This window comes from Pipistrellus hanaki (genome assembly GCF_964339955.1).
Source record: "Pipistrellus hanaki genome assembly, chromosome: 16".
NCBI lineage: Eukaryota > Metazoa > Chordata > Mammalia > Chiroptera > Vespertilionidae > Pipistrellus > Pipistrellus hanaki.
The window spans coordinates 8,777,396-8,797,979 of NC_140518.1; the positions used below are offsets into that span (position 1 = coordinate 8,777,396).

At 58.8% G+C, this 20,584-nt stretch overlaps 1 protein-coding gene across 1 annotated transcript; it reads left to right on the top strand.

Moving 5' to 3' along the window:
• Positions 1–6,365: 6,365 nt before the first annotated feature.
• TBX21 (T-box transcription factor 21) lies at positions 6,366–19,888 on the top strand. Its single transcript, XM_084863968.1, has 6 exons — positions 6,366–7,017; positions 16,043–16,197; positions 16,803–16,924; positions 17,441–17,599; positions 17,732–17,793; positions 18,604–19,888. The coding sequence occupies exons 1-6, from the start codon at positions 6,521–6,523 to the stop codon at positions 19,199–19,201; spliced, it is 1,593 nt and encodes a 530-aa protein (XP_084720094.1). The 5' UTR covers positions 6,366–6,520; the 3' UTR covers positions 19,202–19,888.
• Positions 19,889–20,584: the final 696 nt, after the last annotated feature.

A 20,584-nucleotide genomic window follows, 5' to 3' on the forward strand; every position in this document is an offset into this window, starting at 1 on the left:
TCCTCAGCCCCACCCTTCCCCCCTCTGTGCCCTGGGGAAGCTGCATGGCATTCTCACCAGGGCCCAGTGCCACTGCGGCCGCTTCTTCCCTCTGACCTATTTTTAATCGTCTGATGGGATTGTCACCCCCTCCACACACGCACACACACCAAAGCCCAGCCCCTGGGCCCGTCAGCTCCACCACGTGTCAGAACTGCCCCTGTCACTTTGCGTTGGTTTCTCAGTCCAGCGGCCCCTCCCCCAGGGCCTGAGAGCCATGGCCAATTATCCAGCTGCTGACACACACCCCCCTCGCCCCGACCCCTACCCTGCACCTCCACCCCTACCCCCAACACAGGGGCCCCAGGACCACTGGGAGGAGAACTGGGGGCCTCCTTGCCCTCCTGCTGCTCGGCGGGAAGTCCTTCTTACTGTCTCACTCCCACTCCTCCCTCCGTCCTGCCTGCAGCTGAATCGCAGACCCTCCAGCTGAATCGCAGACACAGGGGACGGTGTACTGGAGGGGCTCAGGGGTCCTCCTCGGGGACAGCCTCTTGCTCTGGCTTTTGGGACGTCTTCTGCCCCCCACCCCCCCCCGGGGCGGATTTTACCCCAGAGACGGCGAGGATGTGGGGAAGGTACCCTATGCCGCCGGCAGAGCAGGCCGCGGGGCACACAGGGATACAGGCTCACAGGGGAGGGCCCGGGCAGGGGCTGAGTGCTGTCCTGTGGCGTCTGGCCTGGCACAGCCTGGCAGGCCAGGGGGCTGTGCAGCTCCGAGAACAGAGGGTGGGAAACACAGAGGAGCCTGGCTGTGGAGGGGTTAACCCCTGGGCCTGTATCCCACTCAACTTTTTTTTTTCCCTCTCTCTTACCCCCCCACCCCCCACCCCTCCAGCTCCATTTACCCAAAGCCCTGGGTATTCCCCTTACCCCCACTCCTGGTAACCAGACCCTGCTTCCTGCCTGAGATTAAGGGCCTGTCTACTGAGATTCCCCAGGAAGGGGGGGGCACACACACAGCCTCTCCCCAGGGCCTCCCTGGAGCTCAGCTTGCCTGTCCCTAACCTGGCGTGCCCCGTCGACACAGCAGCGCTCCAGCCAGCGCCTGACATCTTAATTAAGCCTGCTTCCGAGGCGCAGGCACCCAGCCTGGGAGCACGGTGGGGTGGGGTGGGTGGGGTGCTGCGTGGGTGTGGGTGTGTGTGGGTCTCGTGTGAAGAGCTGGGGGCCTGGGTGAGAGTGGTTTGAGACTAGAGAGAAGAGATGGCCCGAGACAGGGAGCCAGGGTGCCCACCGAGGGAGAAGGACTGCCTCGCAGGAGGACCCAGGCGTGGCCTGGGGCCAGCGGGTAAGGACTGCCCGGCCTTGAGGAATGTGTGGGGTGGGGAAGGGTGAGCCAGCCTGGACGGGAGAGCCCAGAGCCCTTGACCTTGAGAGGAGCCCACACTGACCACCTGGCGCTGGGTGCTGGGGACTCGGAACTCCTGCAGCTGTCATGGGGGGAGGGGCTCTACAGGTGCCTGTCACTCCGCTTGTGGCCTCGCTGGCTGTTAATCCAACGGTTCCGGCCATGCTCTCTGAAGGCCTGGCAGCCTGGACCCAGAAGGGGAGGGAGCTCAGGGCGGGTGGGGGGTGAGCCAGGCAGACGTCCCGGGAACTCAGGGGGGCTGGGTGTGCGACAGGAGGAGGAGTGCAGGTCACGAGGATCTGCCTGGCGTCGCTCCCTGGAGGGCACTTGTGTGCACACGTGGGTGATGTGTGTGCACAGGCTGGTGTGTGAGGGGCCCACACCTAAGGGGCAGATGGACTGAGGGGCTTCAGAACGCCGAGCTCCTGGGGGGAAAGGGCTAAGCCTCATTCATTTCTGTGATCCTGCACTCCCTGGGTCTGACCCATCCCAGCCTCCATACACGAGTCTTCAGGAATGGGGGTGTAAGGGCCTTGGGGGGGGGTGTATTATGGAGGTTCCCTCTCGGCCCAAGGCCCTTCGTGGGGGCTGGAGGCCGGGTTTGGAGGACACGTTGTGGGGGTGACACGGAGGAACAGGAAGATGCAGGCAGCGTGGCGGGGGAGCAGCTCAGCACAGCCTGCTGCTCTGCTCTGCTCTGCGTCTGCCTTGCGACCGAACCCCTCCGCCTCGACTCGGCCCCACCCCGCCCCGCGACCCAGCTCATCCCGGGGAAGGTCTGTTGGCTCCATTTCCAGAGAAGTTAGGACACTTAACAGGCCACCCCCCAGGGAGGGTTGGAATTGGGGTTGCAAGCCAGCCATCCTGCTTCCCTGTGGCCCAGTCTCAGGGGACCCACAAGACCCTCAGGAGCCCCTGCCTCTGTAGACCTCCCGCTCACCGGCTCGGCTCCCTCTCTTCTGCTCCCCCCCTGGCGTGGCCTGAGACTTTCCCACTGAGTCACGCTCTGGGTTTCTGACTCTGTGGTCCCTGTCCCTCTCCAGCTCTAAATTTCTCTTTCAGAAAGGCAGCCCAGGCCTCTCTCATGTGCTCGCTCTCTCTTTTCCCGCCTCCTCCCCCACACGCTGCCCCCATCTCTCACTCATCTGCCCTCTGACAGCCTCTGGGGCTGTGCCCAGCAGGGTGGAGGGCCACAATCCTGGCTGCTGGGGCCCCTGTGCTCTGAGTCTCCACTGACAGCCACCCCCTCCCCAGCTCCCCCATGTACTTGCCGCTGAGCCCGCCCCACACCTGGCGGGACCAGCGCTTTCGAGAGCCTGCTAGGTCCCTGGAGAGGAGCTGGGTGGCCGTCAGATTCCGGGTGAGGGGTCTCTGGTCTAGTCCTGGAGCTTCTGCGGGACAATCTTCCTGATGTCTGGAGCACAGACGGTGGGGCCGGGGCACACCGCCTTTCTGATGTTGGGACAGGACTTGGCGATGGGAGAGCAAAGTGGGAGGGGGCCTGAGAGTGGGACGCGTGGACTCCCTCAGGTTCTTTTTTTTTAAAAAAATCCTCAACCACGTGAGGATATTTTTTCCACGGATTTTCAGAGTGAGTGTAGAATGGGGGAAACATTGAGGTGAGAGAGACACATGGATTGGTTGCCCCACTAGTGCCCTCCCTGGGGCCAGGGATTGAACCTACCAGTAAGGTTTATGCTTTTGACCGGGAAATCGAACTTGAGGCCCTTTGGTCCATGGGCGGACACTCTAACCACTGAGCAAGCTGGCCAGGGCTGGAGTTCTCCTTAAAGGCACAGGTTCCGGGGACCTGCCACCATGGGGATCACACTCTATAGAAGCGGGTCTCGGGAACCCACATTGTACAGCCCCGTGGCACCGTCTGCAGCCACAGGTGTGAGCGTGCCGCCTGGCGTCAGAGGAGCCGCCTCGTGGGGGGTCCGGATGGAAACCGGCTGAAAGGAAGCCTTGACTCCACACAGAGGACGACAGGCTGCAGAACACGGGTCTCCAGGCTGGTGGTGAGGGGCCGTTTTCTGTTTTCCAAACCTTTTCTGGATCGCTTTTCTGTGATCCTGTGGCTTTTCATTTATTTTTATTGTTCTTCCTCAAAATGGAAAAGCACATATTCTGCGGGGCAGGGCCCTGGATCAGGAGGCCGGCCGGGGTCTTGCCTGGCTGTGCCATGGACGCAGTGTGTGAGTTTGGTAAATCCGTTTCCCAGACTGGCTCTCTAACTGTCTCCTAACTGTGACCCTTCCGATCCGGACACACATCTGTGCCTCGTTGGCCCCTCGCCCCACGGGGGCCGGCCTTCTGGGTGCCCCGTGGGTTGACGGGATGAGAGAGGGGCTGGGAGAGGCAGTGACAGGGAAGTCAGGGGACCCCAGGGGGGCCTCCTCTCCTGCTCCTCCTTCCCGCCATTCCAGCCCCGGGGCCTGGGAAGAGGTGAGGTGGCAGGAGGAGGAGGAGGTGTCTTCTTCTCACCCGAGCTGGCAGAGGGGCGGGACTGGCAGCGGTGACACCCGGGCCACTCAGCCCCCGCTTTTCACAGGCACTTTCTTTTCTGGGTGGCAGAAATCGGAGGGAGGGGGTGAGCCCTGTGTGGCTGATGAGCCCGGTTGTAAGACCTTCTGGCAGCCCATCAGGCCATAGGAATACCACCCCCGGCCACCCGTGCCCTCCAGGGACATGGCCCCAGGTCCACCTGATTCTGAGACTCCCAGTCCCTCCTGCCCAGAAAGCTGGGGCGGGGGGAGCTCCGGGCCCCCTGTTCAGAGGCGGGGGGGGGGGGGGAGAGCAAGGAGGACAGCACTCGCCTCGGCCTTCCGCAGCCAAGTTCCCCCCAAACTCCTGTCTCCTGCGGACCGCCATTCAGGAAAGTCTTACTGGAATCCCCCATGTTCCCCAAAAGGATCCCAATTAGCCAAGGATCCCAAGGTTACCCTCTCTTTCGAGCAATGCCGCCCCTCTTGGAACAGCAGGCAGAAACTCCCGCCTTCCTTAAAGCACCAGGGGATGATGGGTAAAAGGCTGGGAGGGGGCCTTTCCCGTCCCTGTGCCTGCCGCTGTGTATCTGCCTCCATCCTCGGGGGATGTGCTGGTTCTCTCTCCCCCCACCCTCCCTGGGTCATGCCCGCCCCCTGGGGTCCCCCACTTTGCCTTCGCCTGCCAGCCTGCCTCTTGGTTCAGCTCTAGTTGGGAGCAGAGAGTCCCCGTGGACGCCTCAGGGTGAAGTCCCGCCGGGCTGGGCCAGAGCTGTGGAGATGGGGCCAGCCCCCAGGGGAGGACCGAAGAGGGGGTGGGGGGTGGGGAGGGAGGCAGGGGAAAGGAAAGGTGAGCCTTTACCAGATGAAAGTATTTCTCAAAAACCACTCCTTTCAGATGTAAATCTTTATCTATATATTGACATGCAAAAAATTCCATGACACCTTGTGGAGTGAAAGAGAAAAACACATTACAAAGCAGAACGTGTGGTGTTTATATAAGATTACCCGCTGGTGTGTGGGCCCATGCACACATGCACACGCACACACGTGGGCACAACGGAGAGGCTGGGTGCAGGGGGTGACCTCTGGAAGGGGGGTCACGGAAAAGTGAACCCTAAGTTTGGAGTGGTTTGCACAGGCCTGCTTTTACTTTTACTGCCTACGTTTTCTAGGCGAGTGTGTTTTATCCTTATCTACAGGAACACTCCCAACGATGCCATTCTCAATTGGGGGAAAAGGATAATTTTCATCATAAAAGGAATATCACATGAGTCAGCAGAAAAGGAAAAGCAGAGACAGAAAAGCCGTAGGTTTCCTTCCTGTCAGCGGCTTCTGAACCCGTTCAGAGAGCTTTCCCACCGAGATGTAACGATAGTCAGGGAGGTGCTCCCGGGGACCCCCCTCAGGTGCGGCTCACCGCCCCTCTGAAACGCAGACCAGCTCCCCTTCTCCGGAGGCACCGAGGCCGACTTCCAGGGAAGGGAAGTGACTGGCCCAGGTCACACACACACCTGAGTGACAGGCACAGAGCCGGCCCCGTGCCACGTAGAGGGCCCTGTGCCAGGCCCGGTGAGGGGGCTTTGGGGGGCCAGAGGCTGTGGCCAGATGTACTCCCCAAGGAGCCAGGCTCCAGGTCCGCCCCGGGCCTAGCCGTGGTTCTCAGCCTTCCTAATGCCGTTCCTCCTGTCGTGGTGACCCCCAACCGTAAAATTATCTTTGTTGCTACTTCCTAACTGTAATTTTGCTACTGTTAATAAAAAATTGTAAATATCTGTGTTTTCCGATGGTCTTAGGCTCCACAGCAGCGACCCACAGGTTGAGAACCGCTAGCAGGGTCGCCTGAGACCATCGGAAAACACAGATATTTACATGACGATTCATAACAGTAGCAAAATGACAGCTATGAAGTAGCAATGAAGATAATGTTATGGGTGGGGGTCACCACCCCAGGAGGAGCGGTACGAAAGGGTCGCGGCATTCGGAAGGCTGAGAACCCCTGGCCTAGATGCATGTGACACAGCCCACCTGGGCCTCGGGCGGGGGAAAGAGTGTCAACCAACACTTCCTGCAGAGCCACCGAGCACAGCGCCTGGCACACAGCGGGCATCCAGGAGCGGCTGTGGGGCGTTCGAGGTGGAAATGGCCCGGAGCCTGCATCTCACTGAGCCGGCGCCCAGGGCTCCCGCAGGAAGGGAGGGGCCCTGGAGCTGAGCCTTCCCGGGTGGGTGGGTGCCCACGAGGGTCCAGCGCAGAGGAACGGGCTGGGTGAAGGCCACGTCTGAGGCTCGCAGGGACTCCCCCTCCGCCCCGTGGGCCCTTCTCGGTAGAATGTGTGGAGCATCAGCGAGGAGGCGGGGCGGGCGGGGCGGGGCGAGGTGGCGGGTGCCGGGGACCCGGGGCGCTTCATAAAGCCTCCGCCCGGGCGCGGCGCGCTGACAGCGGCCGCCGGAGAGGGAGCCCGAGCCCCGCGCCCGCCGCCCGCCCCGCGGGCCCAGGACCCCGGCGTCCGAGCCCGCATCGCTGTGGGGCCCCCGTCCCGGGGCCCCGCCCCGCCCCGCACCCGGGCCCCCGCCCCCCCGGGCCGCCCCGCGCGCAGGGGGCCGGCCCCCGACGGCCGCGGCCAGGTGCCCGCCCGCCCCTTATGGGCATCCTGGAGCCCGGCTGCAGAGCCATGCTGACGGGCACGGAGCCGATGCCGGCGGGAGACCAGGGCCGGGCGCCGGGCGCCGACCCGCAGAACCGCTACTTCTACCCGGAGCCGGGCGCGCAGGACGCGGCGGAGCGCCGCGGGGGCGCCGGCCTCGGGGCGCCCTTCGCCGCCGGGGCCCCCCTGGTGTCCGCGCCGCCCGGCCGCTTCCTCGGAGCCTACGCCTACCCGCCCCGGCCCCAGGCCGCCGGCTTCCCGGGGCCCGGCGAACCCTTCCCGCCGACGCCGCCGGGCGCCGAGGGCTTTCCGCCCGCGGACGGCTTCGCGGCGCCCGACCCGCGCGCCGGGCTCTTCCCCGCGCCCCGCGAGGACTACGCGCCGCCCGCCGGGCTCGAGGTGTCGGGGAAGCTCCGAGTGGCGCTCAACAACCACCTGTTGTGGTCCAAGTTCAACCAGCACCAGACGGAGATGATCATCACCAAGCAGGGCCGGTGAGCCGGGCCCGCCCAGCGGGGCGCGCGTTTCTGTCTCTCTCTCCTCTCTCTCTCTCTCTCTCTCTCTCTCTCTCTCTCTCTCTCTCTCTCTCTCTCTCTCTCTCTCTCTCTCTCTCTCTCTCTCTCTCTCTCTCTCTCTCTCTTTCTCCCTCACTGTTTTGGTTTAGGGCTTAGGGAGGGAGATGGGAGTGAAAAATTCTGGGTGTTGTCTGCTCCTGGGACATGACACCAACCAACAGACAGACCTCAAAAAGGGGATGGAAGAGAGTAGGTGCAATGAGCGTCACCTTGGTTTGGGGGTTCCACCCAGAACTGGGGTGCACCCCGCTTTCCGCCTGAGTGGGGGTGGCAGTAGGCAGAGGGGGTGCCGTGTTTAGGGTCTGACTGGGCAGAACAGGACGCCTTTGAGCCCTTGTGTGCAGGGAAGTGGAAGGGGAGGGCCGTTGTAATGGAACGGGCACTAGCCCAGCGCTCACGTTCGGGGATCAGGGGTCCAGGTACCACCTCACCCAGCCCTGCTGCTGCTGCTGCGGTCCGCAGGCCGGCTTGGGGAGGGGCGGGGAGTGTAGGATTCGGTGACATGGAGACGCAGTGGCCAAGTTTCCTCTCCGGTAGTACTTCGAGTTCCTATTCTCTGGTGTGAGTGTGTGTGTGTGTGTGTGTGTGTGTGTGTGTGCTGGGGGTTGGTAAAGAGTGTGTGGGGCACAGATCCCCTCCAAAACCGGAGGGCACAAACGCCCATGGGCACAAGCAGGCGAGGCTCACCCAGGGGGCCCCGCTGGCAGCCGGTCCCGTGTTCTGTGCCCTCTGAGGCCCGTCCCCTGAGAGCCCGTTCGCATAGTCACAGGCCCGGCCTCAGGACCCATGGCTCAGGGCCCCCGGAGCTCCGTACGGGCGGGTGGGGCAGGGCTTGGGGCCGGGCGAGCTGCTTCCGGGGACAGCCTCCTGCGTGGGGGGAGAAAGAGAAACTCTCCCCTGTGTGGTGTTTGTTTGGTAAGCACGACGCTGAGCGGCCCTGGGGTGTCTGACCTGTGAGGGGCACCCACCTTTCCCCTGAGGGCGGGGGGGCAGCCCCCCTGTCTGTGGAGGGGCTGTGTCATCCGTGGACCTGGGAGTGTCGATACCAAGGATGGGGCTTGGGGAGGAAGGGGGGAGAGGCCATTCAGTCTGGATATTGCTGGAAGGTTCTTCCCTCTTGGTTTCTGTGGGGCGGCCTGGGATTGAGGGACACGGCCACCAACCACAGTTGGCTCACGTGGCTGGGCTGTTCCTCTTTCCCTGGGATGGACCCTGGATGGTTGGCATTGTCTTCGGTGGCATGACCTTCATCTCCTAAGCCTTCTGATATTCCTCTCTGTGGTCCCTCCCCCCTCCCCCGGCTTCTAGTCCTCTTGTGTTTGAATGGAGGGGACCCGGAAGATTCTGTCCCACAGAAACAGGCCCAGAGACAGTGAGAGACTCTTCTGAGGTTACACGGCCCCCTTGTCGCTGGCAGAACTGGCATCAGAACCCAGCTGGTCTCTGCCTGGGTTTCTCCCGGGGCCAGGAGTAAAAACAGCCCCACGCTGTCCGAGGGCCTTGATGCATTCAGAGTGCTTTCACTTCCAGTATTTCTCTGTGTGCTAGCTCGGCCGGGCGGTCTCCCCATTGTACAGCTGAGGGCACTGAGGCGCAGGGATAGTGAACGGGCCACACGCCAACACAGAGGCCTGGACGGGGCCTCCGCCCTGTGTGTCAGGAAGCTCCCTGCCCCGGGACCCAGGCCTCCCCACAGCCGCTGTCAGGCTGGAGAGAGGAGGTGGAGGGAGCAGCAGCCAGAACGTCAGGGACCTGCTGGGGGCTGGGCCGGCGGTGGTCTCCCCACGGGCTGTTCAGGGGGGTATTTCAGGGGATGGATCTCTGAGGGTGGGTCCCATCTCTGCCCCTACAGCCTCCTTCTTTCCTTTATGTTCCTGCTGAATAATTCTGTCTTGACAAGTGAGTTTTTTTGTGTGTGTGTGTTTTTTTGTTTTTTTTAAATATTTTATTGAGCCGAAACCGGTTTGGCTGAGTGGATAGAGCGTCGGTCTGTGGACTGAAAGGTCCCAGGTTCGATTCCGGTCCAGGGCATGTACCTTGGTTGCGGGCACATCCCCTGTGGGGGTGGTGGGGTGCAGGAGGCAGCTGGTCGAAGTTTCTCTCTCATCGATGCTTCTAGCTCTCTATCCCTCTCTCTTCCTCTCTGTAAAAAATCAATAAAATATATTTTAAAAAAATAAATAAAACGGGATAGAAAGTCAGAAACATCGATCAGCTGCCTCCTGCACACCCCCCACTGAGGATGTGCCAGCAACCGAGGTACAGGCCCTTGACTGGAATCGAACCTGGGACCCCTCAGTCCGCAGGCTGATGCTCTATCCATTGAGCCGAACCGGTTTCGGCCGTCTTGACAAGTTTTGTTGTCTCCTTCTTAGATTCATACACTCACTCTTTTTAATTATGAAAAGTTCCGATAGCCCTGGCATCAGCCCATGAACCAGAGGGTGCGGGTTTGACTCCCGGTCAAGGGCACGTCCCTGGGCTGAAGCTCAATCCCGGGCCCCAGTCAGGGCTCCTGCGGGAGGCAACTAGTCAGTGTGTCTCTCTCACACTGATGTTTCTCTCTCTCTGCATTCCTTTTTCTCCCTCGCACTCTCTCTAAAAATCAACGGGGAAAATATTCTCGTGTGAGGATTAATAATACAACACAAATATTTAAGTATAGTTGACCCTCAAACAATATGAGTTTGGAACTTAGTGTCCTGACGTATACACCCTTTTAAAAAATAAATACTATAAATGCATTTACTCGTCCTTATAATTTTCTTCTCTCTAGCTTACTTTACTATGAGGATGCAGTATATATATATATATATATATATATATATATATATATATAACAGATAAAATATGTTAATTGACTTTCTGTTATCTGTTAGGCTTCAGTTACTAGCCAACAGTAGGCTATTAGTAGTTAAGTTTTGGAGTCAAAGCCATAAGAGAATTTTAGATTGCACAGGGTTTGGGCCCCTGACCCCTGTGTTGCCGAGGTCAATCTGTACACACAGAGCGAAGAGAAGACTGTATGGGCCCTCCCTGCACTGGCCCACACCCAGCTCCACAGCTCTCAGCGCCAGTCCAGTCTTGTTCTTTATCCTCACTCACTGCGCTTCTACTCCTCCGGTCTGTACTTATAGCAGTGATAGTGTAAAGAATTAATAAATCCCAGACACAATAATATTTCATCCGTAAATATTCCTTTATGTACCTCTAAAAATGACTTTAAAAAATAAACACAATACCATTTGCAAACCTGAAAAGAAATACCTAAATATCGCCAAATTTCCCTGATTGATTCATAAGTGTGTTGCGTGTGTGTGTGTGTGTGTGTGTGTTATAATCCTCACACTTTATATATATATATATATATATATATATATATATATATATATATATATATATAAAGTGTGAGGATATATATATATATATCTTAAAAAGTGTGAGGATTTATATATATATATATATATATATATATATATATATATATATATATATATATAATTTCCAAGAGGAAGGGAGAGAGAGAGAAACATCAATGAAAGAGAGAATCATTGATCGGCTGATTCCTGCACGCCCCTCCACAGAGGATGGAGCCCACAACCTGGGCGTGTGCCCTGACAGGAATAGTGACCTCTGGGTTCATAGGTTGGCACTAAACCACTGAGCCACACCGGCAGGGCCAGTCATCACACTTTTGATCCACCCCGAGGGACTCCTTCAGACACTGCGGGCTCTCCTTTGGAAGAGAACAGTGGCCCCTCCCATATCCTCTGATTCCTCCCCTGGGATCGGGCCTCAGGGTCCACGTGGTGGGTGGAAGGGGCAGAGGACACACCACCCCAATTCAGTACCATCACCCCGTATCTGAGCTTGGGCGCCAGTGATCTGGGGAGTTGGCAACCATTTTCTTCTGCCACTGGCTTCTGAGTAGTTAGAGTTGGGCTCAGCCCTAACCAGTTTGGCTCAGTGGATAGAGCGATGGCCTGCAGACTGAAAGGTCCCAGGTTCGATTCCGGCCAAGGGCATGCACCTTGGTTGTGGGCACATCTCCAGTAGGAGGTGTGCAGGAGGCAGCTGATGGATGTTTCTCTCTCATCCATGTTTCTAACTCTCCATCCCTCTGTAAAAAATCAATAAAAAAAATTTTTTTTTTTTTAAAAAGAGTTGGGCTCGGAGAACGGCTCCCTTTCTGTCCTTCTGCTTTGGCAGGCCGGCCTGTCCCTCTGTGGGTTCCGGTGACCTGCCAGTCACCACCTCACCCACGGCCTTCTTCCTTTCTGAAAGATCCTTCCAGCCGAGGCCCACCCACAGCCCTGCGGCCTTCTGCGTGGAGCTGACTCACTTGCTCCCAGATCCTTCCTCTCCCTCTCACCCGGGTCCCACCCCCCGGTGGGGACCACAGCCCAGTCACCGTCTCCTTCGGGGAGCGGGCGGCCACTCCGGGCCCGGAAACAGATCCGGGCAGTGCCAGTGGAGCGGGAGGGCGAAACGGAGGGGCAACCGATGGACTGACTCCCTGGAGACCTCCCTTCTGTCCACGTCTGTGTGTGTGTGGAGATGGGGGTGCCGGAGGGTGCCCCCTCAGGCCTCGCTGTGCTTCTGTGCAGTGGCACAGCATGTGCGCTTTGAAGGTGCCAGCGAGCACTGATAGCAGACGGCAGACGTTCTGGGCAGAGGAAGAGAGAGGCCGGTGTCTGCGTGTGGGGGTGTGTGTGGGCGTTCATTAATCGCTGGCATTCCCCACGCTTCTGGGTGTGATTAGCTGATTATTATAATTAAGATAACTTCGGGAAGGCCCGCTACTGAGTAGCTCGATTTGCATCCGGGTACGTGCACGTGAACCAGGGGTGGGTACGGCCATCTCGGGCCCACACAGCCCTCCGCCGCTGGCCTCGCCGCGAGTGGGGTTTCCCCGTCCCCGCATTCCCACTTCCAAGAACTTCATCAATCTTTCAAGAGCATGCTTAGATTTCAGGCTGCTTTCATGTGGGGCCGACTGGCTTTATTTCTCTGAGGGCAGATGAAACCAGCTTTGCTTTCGCATTGGCTGTTGGCTAATGGCCGTCTGACTTCTATGAAGCGGGTCTGAAGTTGGTGGGAGGAGGGGACCCCGTGATGGGGAGGACATTTTGCTTCTTGCTGGGTAGGGGCGGGGCCCGAGAGCCCTCCTAAAAGGGGGTACCAAATTACACCACCCCCCCACCAGTACGAGAGGACCCGTTTCCCGCGGGCCCATCGATGACGTAAATTATTACCAATTTTGAAACATTTTGCCAACATGACTGACAAAGAAAAGTCTCCTTTTATTTTTTTAAGATATATTTTATTGCTTTTTTTTTTTTTTTTTTTTTTTTTTTTTTTTTTTTTTTTTTTTTTTACAGAGAGGAAGAGAGAGGGATAGAGAGTTAGAAACATCGATGAGAGAGAGACATGGATCAGCTGCCTCCTGCACACCCCCAATGGGATGTGCTTGCAACCAAGGTACATGCCCTTGACCAGAATAGAACCGGACCCTTCAGTCCGCAGGCCGATGCTCTATCCACTGAGCCAAACCGGTTTAGGCTTCTCTCTCTTTTTCTAAGTCTCCTTTTAAATTCGTACTCAATGCCCTCATTGGCGCCGCCCGTCAGAGGTGTTGGTGATGGGGAGGGGCACGATGGTGCTGTGCACACTTCACGGTAGAGTGGTCTTTAGGGGAACTTGGGGTCTTGGACCCTGCCCTCTGAGAGCAGAATGGCCAGTGATCTTTTGGGGGGGTCTCAGTTTGGCACCGACCCATCTTTCCTCCCTGTTCCTTCCCAGCGACATGTTATGTAAATCAGGGGCTATTTTGGGATTCCAGCTGGTGGTGATTCTAGACTTTTAGGGTGAAGTTGAGACGTCCCTTCTCCTCTCCCCTTCGCCCGTCCTCTTCCTGTGCGCCCTCCGTTTCCCCGTATGAGCGATGAGCGAGATGGAGGAACGGAGACCGCAGTCTGTGCTTTGCAGTCAGGAGTCCCGGTTCTGCTCTCCCTCCAAGGAGCCAGCACCAAACAAACCTCTTTCTTCCAGCCTCGTGTTATTCAAGTATCAAATGGAAAAAAAACATTTTAAAAACATATTTTATTGACTTTTTACAGAGAGGAAGGGGGAGGGATAGAGAGTTGGAAACATCGATCAGTTGCTTCCTGCACACCTTCTACTGGGGATGTGCCCAAAACCAAGATACATGCCCTTGACCGGAATCGAACCTGGGACCCTTCAGTCCTCAGGCCAACTCTCTATCCACTGAGCCGAACTGGTCAGGGCTGGAAATAACATTTTATATCTCAAAGGCCTGGTTCAATGAACTGGCTACCGCATGAGTAGAGACTCAGGGAATATATTCCCGTCTGTCCCTTGATCCCTACAAGGTGGAGGAACCGGTGACCAAGCATTAGGAAGTGGTGAGGGACCTGAGCACTGTCGGAGAAGGAGTCGCTGGTAGGAATGGGTTGAAAATATTCTCCCACCCTCTGCTGCTCAAGGACTCGTTCCTGAGCTTTGATTTCTCAAGCCGACGGGCCTCCGAGCCCCTGGGACTCCAGACTGGAACTCTGGGCTCTTGCTCAGAGTCCTTCCGCCTGGCCAGAGGGCTTTGACAGCTCCGGGCCTGGAACAAGGTGGGATGGGAGAGAGTTTCACATCTTGTGAACTTCTTAACCGCTGTCAGAGAAAAGCTGGGCCGGAGTCATCGTTTCCATTGACGGGTGAAGAAACTGAGATTTGGTTTGACAATTAACTTATTCACGGTCATAGGGCCGGTACGTCTCTTGATCTCAGCCCAGGAGCATCTGAGGAAAACAGGAATGCGATCATGTTCCCTCCTCCCCGGGTTATTTTTTTAAAAAATACATAGTTTTATTTATTTCAGAGAGGAAGGGAGCGGGAGAGAGATAGAAACATTAATCATGAAAGAGACTCATTCATCGCTGCCTCCTGCACACACCCTACTGGGGATCGAACCCGGGACCCTTCAGTCCACAGGCAAACCAGTGAGGTCTCCCCCGTTCCAAGGTTATTAAGAGTGTTTCTGTGGGACCCTCTAGGGACTAGGATCCACCCAATATGGTTCCTTGGGCCCTGAAACTCTCCTGCCCCAGGTTTCCTGACTCGTGGACTAGTGCCTTTCCTCCCATCTCACGGAACTTCTCGTAAGAGGAGGGGAGAAGTGTGTGGGAGTGAAAAATAATACTGGGGAGGGTAATACTGATATCCCGAGAACGCTGCTCTTCCTGCTGTGTTAGAAGAGGAAGGCTGAGCCATCGGCGATGGTGATGGCTGCTGCTGGTCGAGGCGGTGGCTGTCGCGGAGGGGGTAACTGTAGTGATGATGATGGTGGGGGTGTTGGTTGTGGTGATGGTGGAGGTGGTGGCTGCAGTGATGGTGGTGATGGTGGAGATGATGCGTGTAGGGACCACGGTGAAGGGGGTGGTGATGGTGATGGTTATGGTGGAGGTGGTGGAAATTGTTACGGTACGGAAGTGCCTCTTTCTTGGAATCTGTTACTCTGGCACAACAACGCAGCGTTCCAACACCAACTTCCTCCACGCTCCCCGGGAGCCAGGGCTTCACGCATGAGGACTGAGCTAGAGAGAGCCCTCTTGCAGGGAAGCTCCACTTAGGACTTTCGCTGCTTCCCTGAAGGCCCAGGCCTGGGGCAGGCCCTGTGAGAGACACCAAGGCCCAGAGGGATGGGGCGGGGAGAGCCCGTGGAGGGTGCGTGAGGAGAGGCGTGTGTCAGCACCGGGAGAGCCACCGTGGAGAGGCCAGACCAGGGCTCGGGGGACTGTGGCCTGAGGACTTAGCAGGAACCGCCTGTAGGGGGCGGGCTGGAGGCTTTGTTCTCCGCTGGGAAATAAATATCTAGTAGTGACAGCTAATGTCTAGCCACTGGCCCTCTGGGAGAACACATTTCCAGAAGCCTGATTCTCAGTTTGCTGATTTCCGTGGTAGACATACTCCTACAGTGGCCGATTTCAAGCCCCCGTGTGATATTACTGAGCGCGGAGCTGGGAAGAGTCACGGAGTCTGTACGTTATCAATTATTAGGTATAAGAGATATAAATGACCTCAATAGCAGAGATCATTTAGCCAAAGTTTTGGAAAGTGATGATTTTTTGTTTTGTTTTTTTAGCATTTATTACCTCAGTTTATAATATAATGTGCAGCGTGGGGCAAAGTAGGGTTCAGTTGCCCTAACCCGTTTGGCTCAGTGGATGGAGCATTGGCTTATAGACTCAGGGTCCCAGGTTCGATTCCGGTTAAGGGCATGTGCCTTGGTTGCAGGCACATCCCTGGTAGAAGGTGTGCAGGAGGCAGTCGATCGATGTTTCTAATTCCCTCTCCCTCTCCCTTACTCTCTGTAAAAAATCAATAAAATATATATTTTTAAAAAGTAGGGTTACAGTCGAAACCAGTTTGGCTCAGTGGATAGAGTGTCGGCCTGCGGACTGAAAGGTCCCAGGTTTGATTCCAGTCAAGGGCATGTACCTTGGTTGCGGGCACATCCCCAGTAGGGGGCGTGCAAGAGGCAGCTGGTCGATGTTTCTCTCATTGACTTTCTAGCTCTCTATCTCTCTCACTTCTTCTCTGTAAAAAGAAAAATCAATAAAATATGTTTTTAAAAAAATCAATAAAATATATTTAAAAATAAATAAAAAATAAAAAGCAGGGTTACAGTCGTTCGTATGGAAAATAATACAATAATAAACCCCGTGTTGCGTAGTCGCAGCTGTGCCCTACATTTGCGCCCCCCCCCCCTGGATTTCACTGCGAGTTTATATAACGTAATGGCCGGTGAACAAAAGGCGGGCAGCCTCCCTGAGCCCGGCCCGCTGGCTGCGGGAGGGTGGACGCCGGGCCGCGCACCGCGGGGCCGCTGTCCTCAGGGCGGGGCTGATGTGCCGTGGGTCTGTCTCCCCAGGCGGATGTTCCCGTTCCTGTCGTTCACGGTGGCCGGGCTGGAGCCCACCAGCCACTACCGGATGTTCGTGGACGTGGTCTTGGTGGACCAGCACCACTGGCGGTACCAGAGCGGCAAGTGGGTGCAGTGCGGCAAGGCCGAGGGCAGCATGCCAGGTAGGCGCCCGCCTGGGGGGCACCCTTTCCCCCGAGACGCCCCCTAGTGGAGTCAGGAGGAAACTGCGAGTCCCTGCACCGGGCACCTAGGATTTAATCCCCCATCCCCCCCTACCCCGTCCCCTCCCTCTCCTCCCCTCCACTCTCTTTGTCCTTTCTTTTCCACTGGACTCTGGCCAGTCCTCTGCTCTGTCCCCTGCCCACACCGCCCCTGGCCCTGCCGCGTCTGATCCTCCCCGGCATCCTTTTTCCTTTCTTTCCTTCTTTCTTTTCTTTTCTTTTCTTTTCTTTTTTTTTTTTTACTGTTTTATTGATTTTTTTTAGAGGGGAAGGGAGAGAGATAGAGAAAAATATCGATGAGAGAGAGTCATCTATCAGCTGCCTCCTGCACACCTCCTACTGGGGAAGTGCCCACAGCCCAGGTACATGCCCTTGACTGGAATCGAACCTGGGACCTTTCAGTCCGAAAGGCCGACGCTCTATCCACTGAGCCAAGCCGGTAGGGCCCCGGCATCCTTTCTGATATCCCCTCGGAACAGGCCGAGGCCCACGTCACCGGGGTCTGGCCCCGGGGGCCGCGGGCCTCACAGGCGCCCTGTCTGCAGGAAACCGCCTGTACGTCCACCCGGATTCCCCCAACACCGGGGCCCACTGGATGCGCCAGGAAGTCTCATTCGGGAAACTGAAGCTCACCAACAACAAGGGGGCCTCCAACAACGCCACTCAGGTGGGCCTCCGCCCGGGCCAGCGGGGGGAGGGGGAGGGGAGGGGGAGGGGAGGGGGAGGGAGAGGGGGGAGGGGAGGGGGAGGGGGAGGGGGAGAGAGGAGAGGGGGGAGGAGAGAGGGGAGAGAAGGGAGGGGAGAGGGGAGAGGGGAGAGAGGGAGCCTGCAGGCTGGTACAGTGTTGAAGAGTCACGTTTCTTCCTCTCTGACTCTGTTTTCTCCCGCCCACCCTGAGGGGGGAAGAAGCGGAATCTCGGGCACAAAGGGTGGTGTCCCATTCAGGCCGATGCCAGGCTGCACCGCTCTGGCACCGCAGAGCTGGCACGGATGCCCTGAACGCCCTGTGGGCGCTGGCAGCCGGTCCCAGCGGACGGCGGGGAGAGGCTGGGGAGAGGAGCGGGGGCAGGAGGAGCTGGGCACGGGGGGCGGCCTGGGGCCCTGCAGGCGTGAGGCCCGGAATGGACAGGACGGCCGGGGGGTCCTGGCGTCTCCCTCCGCCCACCGGCCCTTCCGCCCGCAGATGATCGTGCTGCAGTCCCTGCACAAGTACCAGCCCCGCCTGCACATCGTGGAGGTGAGCGAGGGGGAGCCCGAGGCGGCCTGCGGCGCCTCCAGCACGCACGTCTTCACTTTCCCGGAAACCCAGTTCATCGCCGTGACGGCCTACCAGAACGCCGAGGTGAGGCGCCCGGAGGGGCCGGGGGGCCAGCCTGGGAGGGGAGGACGGGGGGGGGGGGTCTCGCCGGGCGGGATTTCGGGCGTCCCCAGCCCCCCACTCGGGACTCAGGACCCTCTCCTCCCCTCTCTCCAGATCACTCAGCTGAAAATCGATAACAACCCTTTCGCCAAAGGGTTCCGCGAGAACTTTGAGTCGTAAGTGCCGCGGGTTCCCAGGCGCCTTTGGGGAGCAGAGCCGTCCTGAGCCTGGGCCCCAGGCTCATGCTCCCACGTTTTCCTCTCTGCCCCGAGGGTGGGAGGGACTGGGATGGTGCTGGAGGGACTGGGACGGGTGCTGGAGGGACTGGGACGGGTGCTGGAGGGACTGGGACGGGTGCTGGGGGGACTGGGACGGGTGCTGGAGGGACTGGGACGGGTGCGGGAGAGCCTGGGACGGGTGCTGGAGGGACTGGGACGGGTGCTGGAGGGACTGGGACGGGTGCTGGAGGGACTGGGATGGGTGCTGGAGGGACTGGGACGGGTGTGGGAGAGCCTGGGACGGGTGCTGGAGGGACTGGGACGGGTGCTGGAGGGACTGGGATGGGTGCTGGAGGGACTGGGACGGGTGCTGGAGGGACTGGGACGGGTCCTGGAGGGACTGGGATGGGTGCTGGAGGGACTGGGATGGGTGCTGGAGAGCCTGGGATGGGTGCTGGAGGGACTGGGACAGGTGCTGGGGGGACTGGGATGGGTGCTGGAGGGACTGGGATGGGTGCTGGGGGGACTGGGATGGGTGCTGGAGGGACTGGGATGGGTGCTGGGGGGACTGGGATGGGTGCTGGAGGGACTGGGATGGGTGCTGGGGGGACTGGGATGGGTGCTGGAGGGCGGGTGGGCCAGGGCAGAAGGACCCGGGAGGCCTGTGCCACAGGCAGGCTCTCAGGCGGCCAGTACTGCTCCTGACCTCTGTCTTCTTGCCTCTCTCTCTCTCTCTCTCTCTCTCTCTCTCTCCCTCTCTCTCTCTAGCATGTACGCGTCTGTTGACACCAGCGTCCCCTCCCCGCCTGGACCCACCTGTCAGCTGCTCGGGGGCGACCACTACGCCCCGCTCCTCCCCAGCCAGTACGCCGTCCCCAGCCGCTTCTACCCGGACCTGCCCGGCCAGCCCAAGGACATGGTGGCCCAGCCCTACTGGCTGGGGGCGCCCCGCGACCACGGCTACGAGGCCGAGCTCCGAGCCGTCGGCATGAAGCCCGCGTTCCTGCCCTCGGCGCCCGGGCCCGCCGTGCCCTACTACCGAGGCCAGGAGGTGCTGGCGCCCGCGGCCGGCTGGCCCGGCGCCCCCCAGTACCCGCCCAAGGCCGGCCCGGCCGGCTGGTTCCGCCCCATGCGGACTCTGCCCGGGGAGCCGGGGGCCCCGGAGGAGCCGGGCCCGCCCCCGCTGTGGACGGACATGGCCCCCCTCCGGCCGGAGTCCGGGGACTCGGGCCTGGGCGAGGGGGACTCTAAGCGGAGACGCGTGTCCCCCTACCCCTCCAGCGGCGACAGCTCCTCCCCGGCCGGGGCCCCTTCTCCTTTCGACAAGGAGGCCGAGGGCCCGTTTTATAACTATTTCCCCAACTGAGCCGAGGAACGTGGACACCGGACTCAGGACCGACGGTCCCCAGCTCCCTCTGTTCCTGCCCCTTCTGCGGTGGGTGGGGAAGGGGGGCAGAATTCTGGGGTTCACCGGCTACTCCTCGGCCCAAGGCGTGTCCCCCCGCCCTCCTGTGCCCTAACTACAGTCCTTATTCACCTGGTGCTGCTTCCGGCCGGGCTCCCAGCCGGAGAACAGAAAACAGAACAAGAAGGTCGTGGCCACCAAGGAGCGCCCTCTCTCCGGGGGGGCGGGAGGGGGTCAGGCGGGGACCTGAAGGTCCCGTTCTCTTCTCCGCAGAAGAACTTTCAGCATTTTTATGTGTGTGCGTGCGCGTCCCTCTCCGATGGGAAATAAAGGCACGTGGGTTGGGTAACGGCCGGCGGCCAGGGCCCTGGAGAGGGTGCGGGGACTGGGCAGTGCCCCCCCACTCAGAGCCGGGGAGCCCCGGGAGGGCCTGGTGCCGGTCCAGGGAAGCAAGGTCGGTCATGGGTGCGCGCGCGTGTGCTTTTTTCTATTTTTTTTTGTGTTTTTTTTTTGAGGCGATTATTTATTGTACAGAGAGTGGTGTCTGGATACACGCCTGCTGTCTCCATCACTTTCTGGAAATAAACATGAAACAGTGACGTGTTTCTCGCTCTGGTGCCCGGCTGGGGGGCGTGGGGCCGCGCCGGGCATTGCCCCGGAGTTGTCCCGCGGGCTCTGAGGCAGAACCTGAGCTGCCAAGAACCTGAGCCCGGAGCGGCTTCCTTCGGGGGTAAACGGAGCTACAGTGAGAACACCTGTCCTACGGTCAGCGCTCAGATCGGTGGGGGGCCGCCTGGAAAGGCGTCTTGGGGCAGAGAACCGCCCCTCGGCCTGTGCGTGCACCCTGACCTGGGGGGGCGGGGGAGGGCCAGGCCAGGGGACAGGACTGGGGTGGGGGTAAGGGTGGGGGCGCTGAGGGGGAGCGTGGCCTTGATCTCTCCTCGTGTTTGTAGCAGCTTTGGTTCTCCATCTTCATCTTAGGGTTGCTCGAGGGTTAAAGGCGTAAGTGTAAGTCGGACCACAGGAAGTTGCTGTGTTAGTGGGACAAGAATAGCCAAATATTGGCAATTTCATACGATTCAACCTAGTACATGCAAAGGGTTAGAACGGTGCCTGGTAGTGGTGTGTGAATCACGGTTGCTGTTACTGCTATCTTGCTCCAGCTCTGCGTCTCTCTTTATTCACAGGTGAGTCGTGTTGGGTACATGCTTCTCTTAAAGAATTTAAGCAACGCAGAAAAGCATTAAAACCGCAACGAATTACCCCAAATCTAACCACCCGTCAATCATTACCACTAACATTAGATGGTTAGATAGAAAGGCAGGCATACTTTTTTATAAAATT

Bases quoted from the DNA above. Each gene is read 5' to 3' on its own strand.
- TBX21 (XM_084863968.1), top strand. From the start codon at position 6,521: ATGGGCATCCTGGAGCCCGGCTGCAGAGCCATGCTGACGGGCACGGAG. The intron at 7,018-16,042 runs GTGAGCCGGGCC...CTGTCTCCCCAG, and splicing joins ATCATCACCAAGCAGGGCCG to GCGGATGTTCCCGTTCCTGT. The intron at 17,600-17,731 runs GTGAGGCGCCCG...CCCTCTCTCCAG, and splicing joins CGGCCTACCAGAACGCCGAG to ATCACTCAGCTGAAAATCGA.